The 8,907-nt window shown below is 28.7% G+C and overlaps 1 protein-coding gene across 1 annotated transcript; it reads right to left on the reverse strand.

Annotated features, from left to right (window-relative positions):
- Positions 1-2,672: 2,672 nt before the first annotated feature.
- On the reverse strand, positions 2,673-8,431 carry LOC100168884 (dolichyl-diphosphooligosaccharide--protein glycosyltransferase subunit STT3A). The gene is made up of 13 exons (XM_001943126.5): positions 8,127-8,431; positions 6,679-6,793; positions 6,438-6,605; positions 6,097-6,348; positions 5,900-6,006; positions 5,544-5,735; positions 5,328-5,481; positions 5,024-5,262; positions 4,789-4,959; positions 4,531-4,719; positions 4,248-4,467; positions 3,996-4,184; positions 2,673-3,178 (listed from the first exon to the last, which is right to left on the reverse strand). Exons 2-13 carry the CDS (start codon positions 6,779-6,781, stop codon positions 2,994-2,996), a joined length of 2,169 nt encoding a protein of 722 aa, XP_001943161.2. The 5' UTR covers positions 6,782-6,793; positions 8,127-8,431; the 3' UTR covers positions 2,673-2,993.
- Between the last annotated feature and the right edge of the window lie 476 nt (positions 8,432-8,907).

Consider the following 8,907-nt stretch of genomic DNA (forward strand, 5'->3'; position numbering starts at 1 on the left):
GTATGGCAATTGAAATTACTTTCAGAATCGGCTGTTGAACTAACTCAGTGCGCTCTCTATAATATTAATATGCGATAATATTATTATATTAATATAGTACAATAATACATAAATATTCCACTGCTGTCAAAAGTGCTACAGAATTGTTCTTATCATGAGAGTAATATTAAAGACAACTATTCCACGCTCGTTGGGCAACCATTATATCTTTAATAGTGGTAGCAGCGCAGAATGGGTGCCTACCATATAGTGGGTACCAATTTTTTTTTTTTTTATTAAACGCACTTTAATAAACATTGATATTTATCGACATATTTTAAAATTGTATCTTAAAATAGACATTGAATACAATAATTGAATAATTTATTGTTGAAACAACGTCTGAAGCCTACATAATAATATAATATAATATGATATTCCTGTGCCGCGTAAGCAAAAAATATTTATGTAATAGGTATCATAGTATGTATTTATGTAGGTACCTATAATATTATGATCGGATAACCTCGCTGTGGGCATAAAAACCGACCACTATAAATTTATGTCCTGACTATATAGTTAAAGTTAGGCCACGCTTGATCTAACGTCGTTTACGGCATTGTAACGTGTATATAGTATTAAAGTAGGTATACCTAGGTACGTGAGGTGTACGACCATATACATATAATGTATAATACAATTATTCTAGTCAGACTTATAGTCGGAAATCGAGTCCAATAACTTCGTATATGGGTACAATATTTTGTACCTACGGATTTTCATAGGGTTTTCATTTTGTGGAAAACTGATTTTCAGTAAAATTCCCGTTTTTCCTTAATTTATAAGTTGTTTTTCCCGGCGCTTTTGAAAACTAAAATTTTACCACCTGAATACACCAACTTGATTCACTTTTCCACCGGAAAAGATATTGAAGTTGAAAACCGAAGCATTATTTCGATTACTTATCGTGTATACTACAAAAAAAAAAATACATCATTGTAAAATAAATAAGTACAGAATCTAAATTATCGTTATTCCTCGTATAAATTTAATACATTTTATCCAAATTTGAACTTTTTGGTTTTAATAATATTATTATATATCACACGATGAACTACTTAAGATAGTAACCTTGTATTAAATGTTCAAGCCTTAGCAAAACAAATTAACAATAAAATTAAATATTACAATTTGAACTTCAAATTATTTTCCTTATTCGAATACGTCACACAGCATAATATATTTTCATTGTATATTTTATCTCAATGCCGTGTATGCACTATGCTGTATATTAGGTTTTTAAAAACCAATATAGAGGATAGGTATTAATTTATTTATAAATTCCAATAATTTTTGAAAAACCTGTTTTACGATAAATGCCTGATCGGTCGTTGATCCACCTGCTCTAAAACCACTTATACACTATAATCGCTACCTAATTAACTTTTCAGCTGTTTTACTATTATTAATTATAATACCTATGCTATTTGAAGATAAGTACCTATTTTATAATTTGAATCCTACTTTTTGTTCTCGGAATTCATCATAGATATTAGACTAATTCAGCTGTTTACTATAGTCTTCAGGTATTTTTGAAGGTTTCCCATACCTAACCAAATATTTTCAATATTCATTGCGTTATTTCTTCACATATTTTCTTTAATAGTTTTCATTGAACCTTTCCTTCTCCATATCCTTTGTGATCTATTAACTTTAATTCAGTATGTAGTAATTCGAAGTCAGCTCCTCATTTTTTTTTTCGTTTATCCTTCACCTATGATCTATAGTACTCAACGTAGACATTTTTTAATTACTATTCTTCAGTTTTCCTTCTATTAATATCTTATCAAATTGTTCTCCCGTTTATACATGTATCTTGTTCAGTGACTTCTGTAGGTACGATATCATCTCTACACTAGGTATAAATCACATGCCATTGTACACATTTTCTTTTTAAATTTCATAGGACGTTACTAGCTTTTCTTCGACTGTATTTATTTCTTTATTTATGTCTGCCAGCCATTTATTTCTACCTTGCTAGTTTTTTTCTCTGAATCTCTTCTATTGCTTCTTCACATAGTTTATTGAACTAGGACTTTGGTTCCGATTTCCATTCGATCCATTAGCTATTGTAAGGGTTATGAACTGTGGTAGGGGTAAGGTTGGTACGGTAGGTTTTTTTTACAATTGTTACGGTTGATACGGTAGGTAGCAAACACGTTCATGTGTGGCAAGGTTTTTAAGTACGATGAACCCGGGTTGTCACCCATTCGGGAGCTAGTAGCTGTGGTCGTCACTTACTCCCAGTCGCAGAATGCGACTAGTAGCAGCCAACACGCCACGCCAAGCCACTGTTTGCGTCATACACCTATTAACTATTAGTTAATAGGTCTATGGTTTGTATGTTTAAATCACAACATAGTTGTCAACACGCAATAAGTGATTAACTAAAAAAAAATGATGATATTATATCAAATTTAAATTTAAAAAAAAAATATATTTAAATAAATAAAACTACTATTATAGCAACACATTTTTTTAAAATGAAAATGTATTTATTCAAGAAATTATTTGTTCAAGAAAAATATTGTTATATGCAGTAAATATTATAATATGTCTTTGTCTGAAACTCGAATCATCCAACTGATTATATGGTTTAAAAATTAACCAAGAAAATAAATTAATGTCACATATTAAATGAAATGTATACATGTTTTATTATATTATATAGATTATATGTAATGAATAAATAATAATAGTATAATCGAAGTAGAAAAAAACATTATCTATTACTTTGGAATAAAAAATTGCACATTCCAATAAATATTTTGATGTATTTTGTAAATTCCAAGCACAAAAGTTGAGCAATTGAAATAGACATTTAAAAAAAAAAATGAATAAACAAAATATTGTGTAACCAACATAATATTGAAAAATTGTAAAAAGAACACAAGGTTTTCAAATTAAAATTAAAATGTTTTGTTCGTGTAATTTATTGTTTCATATAAATTTAATCATTGTTCATAGTAAGTTGATACTTTGTTTGGCTTCATTTTACCTCCTCGATTATCGTAGTCCTTTACCCTGTATATACGAACAAGCCAATGTTCAGTTGTATATGCTTCGTCAACTACGTGTAATGTTACATTTTTTACCCCAATCTCTGCATTACGAACACGATCATAACCAGCTGGCTTACCTATAATAATAAAAATAAATATTGTAAATTATAATGAATGTATTATTCAGAGAAGAAATAATATAATATGTATAATGTTTTATTTTATTAAGGATTGTATACAGACAAAAAAATTATCAGTAATAAAAGATAAATTTACTTAGTTAGGAATATCCAAATTTGAATTTGTACATTGTAGTATTCTTCTCATAATAAGTAGAAACTCAATATTATTTTTAATTTAAATTAACTTTGCATAATTATTCTTCTGATACTCTATAGTAAATTTAGTACAGTATTAGGTTTGTTCCAACACACGGTCAAACTATCATAGAACTGTCGGGAGCATGCTCAGTAGAACTTTCCGTTCCAACCCGACTAAAACGCAAACTCAAACTGTCAGATGGTTGTTCCAACACGTTATCAGACCAGTTTATGACTGAATATTGACAGTCAAAACGATCCGCGAATTCCTGACCTGACTAGGAGTCCGAGACACACAGTAATCATACAATCTCTTATCTCTTATCTATTAGGCTTTGGTAAGTTTATTGTGGACAGTCAGAATGCGTTCCAACAGTGGTCAAAATCCATGATCAGTCCACGGTAGCGCATGCGCCGTAAATCAATCATGGATCAGTCGGCAACTAGTCACAAATTCTCTGTTGGAACAAACCTATTATATTCTCAGAAAAACACTTATTGATTATCATAATTTAAAATTTAACTTAATCAAAAGTTTATTTTCTTCACTTATTAGTGGAAATACAAAAAACTAACTTCCTTATAAAATGTATAATTTTAACTCATATAATAATTGTTAAAAACATTTAATTACCTCCTTCTGAAAAAACTTGACCAAATCTATAGTAACACATTTTATACATCAATGAGTTTTTCAATTTCTTTGAACCTTCTTTATCCACACGAAATTCTCCACTTGGAGAGTAATAATCAGACTCTTTAATATGTCTACCTTTTTCAGTCGATCCTCCAATGCGTACCATCCATAAAAATTTGTTTATATCTATGGAAAAAAAATATAAATTCAATTTCAGAAATAAAATATTAAGTAAAATATTTTAATTACCATCTGATGAATAACCAACGACACCACCAAAAATTACTAGCACATAGTCAACATCTAGTTCTCTCATTATCTCATAAGCTTCGTCTTCGCCAGATGACATAGCTTGACCAACTCTAGAAATGTGAGTGTTATTCCAAGTGTTATTATCCACTAAAATTGTTCTATTGGCCATAGCTGTAATTTGATAACCATAATCCCACCATGACATTACTCGAGCATCCTTAAAATAAAAAATAAAAAATTTATAAAAAAAAGCAAACAAATAAGTATTATTTTAAATTACTTCGGCTGTATTCATACGTAGCCAGTAATATGCTTCTCTGAAATCATCAAAAATAACTTGAGAACCATCATGTGAGCGAGCTGACAATACAATACTTGGCGAACTATATGCTTCCGAAGTAACCCATGTACAATGAAACACATAAGAAATCAGCATAAATGTTAACATTGTTACAAATGCAGTAGCAATCTAAATGTTAAAAATAAAAATAAATTATTTAGTATTTAGTCTAATTTAGTATTTTAACAATCGACTTACTTCACTTTTCATTGATTTACTACTTTCATTTTTCTTTAATTTTTTTTCGGGTACTTTTGATGAACCCTCAAGGTATTGTGTCATGTAAGTTGATAACATAGAAGAAGCACCAATACCAGATAAGATACACATTACTGGAGCAAGAACTAACATTAAGCGTACCATTACACCCTAAAATAAGATAAAAAAGTTTTAATATTATAATTAAAACAAAAATAAATTGAAATATACTAACAGCAAAGTAAATGCTGGTAACTCCATAAAGTATCACAAAAATATTAGCATCTGTAAGTTTTGAGAAACAAAAATATAATCCAACAGGAAACAGGAAAACCTGTATGTGCAAGTCAAAATAAAACGAAGACCAAGATGTAGGTTGATGTTCAGAAACAGATGCAATGATCGGTATGTGATTTTTAGCATAAGATGGATCCAATAATGTATAGAAACGGCCAGTCCATGGAGCAATTTTTCCTTTAAAATTTAAAATATTATGAAATTCAACAAAAATGTTTTAAATTATATTTATTTATTTTTACCAGTTATTGTAAGTAAAGTACCAAAAGCAATTACAGTGCCTCCGATTAAATATATAATAAACTGGAACAATGTCTGAAAATCATCTCCAACAATCTTTGTTCGCAAGTAATTTATCCCACCAAGTATTTGACACAAGCCAAATACACCTAAAGCCTGTATAAATAAGAAGAAGCTGATTAAAAAATTCAAAAAGTTTTGGTAAATATTATTCATACCATCATATGTTCAGAAGTTTGGACTGGTTGGAACCCAACAAATGATATTTGCATAGACAATATAGTACCAATACAGTATACTGTACTATATGCTACATAAATTCTATGTGAAAAACGTCCAGTAACCATTAAAACAAACACATGCATTGGTATTAAATTGATTAAGAACACATATCCACCCCAAGATGATACCTAAATAATAAAAACACAATTTTATCAAAAGTAGCAATCAAATATATATAATAATTACTCGTAATTATATATATATGAATATTATAAATAATAAAATAATAATTATTTATTACATATTGTTTATACATTTGAACTAAAATTTAAAATTAAAATGTTTATCTTACCATATAAAAATATGCAAGTGCAGTAAATGCAGACCACAGAATACTACCCGTTTTCACCGATTTGATCCATGCGTAATAAGTCAAAAGCATACAAAAAATAGCAATAGCTGGAAACAAATACATTTATCATGTTTTTAATTTAGATTAATTTATAACAACATTTTAACGATAATATTAAATGTACCTAAATAATTTACCTTCATTATCATAAGATCCAGCAACCGAACGAGATATATATCCTGGAACAATTGCTATCATGGCAGCTGCAATAAGTCCGGCCCGGGTGTCTTTTAACTCTTTAGTTAGAAGGAATGTAATTATAGTAGTAAAACTAGAAAACAAAGGTGCTAAAAATACACATATGTTCCTAATTTCTAAAGTTAAATTGATAAAATGAAGAGAGTTGTATATGACGGTTGACGTTATCATTAAGCCTGGGTAAATTGTACCTAAAATTTGAGATGTATAATTACAATTTTTTTTTTCATAAATGTTTTAATTTTCTTTTTTTATATACATATTTATTCTTTAAAAATACCTCCAATAATTCTACCAAGTGGATACCATGCCCGATCATCAAACCAATTATGAAACTTATAAAATCCTTCTTCTGCAAGATATTGTGTTGTACGATAATTGAAGTAAGGATCAAATTCATGAATAACACTTTCAAATCGAAGTACAGAAAAAAGTCTTGTTGCAAAAGCTGAAAATATTTTTATCTCATTAAATTATTCAAATGTTAAAAGTAAAACAAAACTATTTAATATTATACTTACATAGTACTGCTGCAGTTGTCAAGATTGTCATCTTTAAAAAAGATTCTTGTTTTTCGCTGGACATGCCAAACAGCAATGGCTTATATAACACGGTGGAACTCATTATTATTGGAATCTAAAAGAAAAATAAGGTTAATATCTATTTCATGTAAGTTTTAGATTCAAAACAGGGTATACTATTATTTTATTTAAAGGTACCGTACATGGGGTGACTTCAGACATGTGGGGTGATTGATTCTGGACAACACCATGTTTTTTTTGTTTTTTAGTTATCTTATAATTTTAGAATACACGTTTAATAAAAGTTGAAAACTGATACTCCACGTTAATATCTATAATAACCTCCATAGAAAATAATATTTCTTCTAATAGTACATGTTAAGGAAGTAAATACAAAAAATTTTATTTTTGGATTTTTAAATTATATAACTGATGTTAAAAATGAAGTCGATGTTGTTAGAAATAAAAAAATGAGAATACAATAACACTTTTTTAAAAAAAACATCTATATTGTCCGAAGTCAACTATTGTAATTATAACATCGGTTTTTAATGAAATCTAATATGTGTTCGCATTTGCCCCATTTTGCAGGTTACTCCTGACAAAATTCAACTTTTAAAATAACTGTGAACTTTAATGACCTTAATGATTAATTTTCTGCTGTATGATTTCAACATACTTAAAGAACAAGGCATAATCTTTTCATAATATTAAAAACAATATATTGAGGTTAATTTTTTAAAAAACATTCAAATATGTCTGGAGTTACCTCATTTTACAGTACTGTAAGTGATTATTTTTTTTTTGCCAACAAATTTGGAAACAGTTACCTACCTTCTTTCCAAGTATTCATATCACGATAAATCAATATTCTTATTGATTGACAATTTTCACAAGAATGTGCCATTGCAACACTTTTATTATTTAGAAATAACAATTTAATATTTTAATTGAAAAATACAAAATAATTACTTATGGTTATAAATTAATTAGGTATTAAAAAACATACATAAAGTTGTATTCTTCAAATATTTTTAAGACAGTTATATTTGAAGAATTTTAGGTAAGCACAAACTTGAAAATCAAACTATGTAGGTAATCCAAAAAATATAAGAATATCTACCTACTTGATAGTTTGAGATCATATATATTCAGTTTGAATTGTCTTTAAGACCTAGATAACTGAAAATAGAACAGTATCTAATTAGATCAAAACATTAAACTACCAATTGCTGTTCATTAATCTTTAAAATGTTAATCATGACATTAAAACACAAGAATGTAAACAACAAACAACTTTGCATTGTGGATTTGAAATAACTAACAAACAAAATACACACACACAACAGATGTTGGCCGCCTCGGAGTTCGTAAAATATGACGCTTCGTTCAAAACGCCTTTTATTTAACAGCATTTACCCCTAAACTTTAGTAAAAAAGTTACTTACGTTTACGATGGCTTGATTAAAATATTTGGCCGGCGTTTTACCACCAGCAATCACGACTTAATAATAATAGTAATACTAATAATATTAGAACTCTATCGATAGGAATGTTAAGTACATCTTGACGTGGTACATAAACTGACTTATGACATGGAACAATAATATAATTTATCGATATCCCAGCGCAAGACGGTAACGGACATTTCTTTAAAATTCGAAGTTACGGGTCGACACTCGACTAACTAATAATTTTACGCTACAATTTATTATTATTATTAGAGGAGTCACAGAACCGAATGTATGTACCGCAAGCAATAATTGATAAGAAAATGCAGGGGTTCCAAAAAATTTATTGCTATTTTCTAACCAGTAACCACAATAATAACGTTCTTTATAAACATTTTGGTAGCCGGATTCAAATATACGTCACCTTTCATGTCGTGTTCCTTTTATTGGATTCTGATTGGTCGTCTTAAATTATAATCGTGGTATTAATCACTAACCGTGAACTACCAGAAGAATTCCAGAGTACCGAGCAGAGCTTGCGCTAATGTGCAGTTGTGCATAAAATGTGCAGTTCTAAATCAAAATGTGTAGTTCTTATTTAAATATTGTGCAGTTCATAAAAAATACTATGATTTAAATTTTTAATAATATAATTTTATGTTATGTCTATGTCCTATGACCTTGTAACATATTTGACATTTTGTTTTCTGAAATTATTTTAAATTATGATATTTTTGTCATGACTAGGGCCCAGTACCTACACATTTTAAGGCACAAC

The sequence above is a fragment of the Acyrthosiphon pisum genome, chromosome A1, assembly GCF_005508785.2.
Source record: "Acyrthosiphon pisum isolate AL4f chromosome A1, pea_aphid_22Mar2018_4r6ur, whole genome shotgun sequence".
Lineage (NCBI taxonomy): Eukaryota > Metazoa > Arthropoda > Insecta > Hemiptera > Aphididae > Acyrthosiphon > Acyrthosiphon pisum.

Excerpts from the sequence above, each read along its gene's own strand:
- LOC100168884 (XM_001943126.5), bottom strand. The coding sequence starts at position 6,781 with ATGAGTTCCACCGTGTTATATAAGCCATTGCTGTTTGGCATGTCCAGC. Across the intron at positions 6,007-6,096 it reads TGGATCTTATGATAATGAAG|CTATTGCTATTTTTTGTATG; the intron begins GTAAATTATTTA and ends ATTTGTTTCCAG. Across the intron at positions 5,263-5,327 it reads TACTTTACTTACAATAACTG|GAAAAATTGCTCCATGGACT; the intron begins GTAAAAATAAAT and ends TAAATTTTAAAG.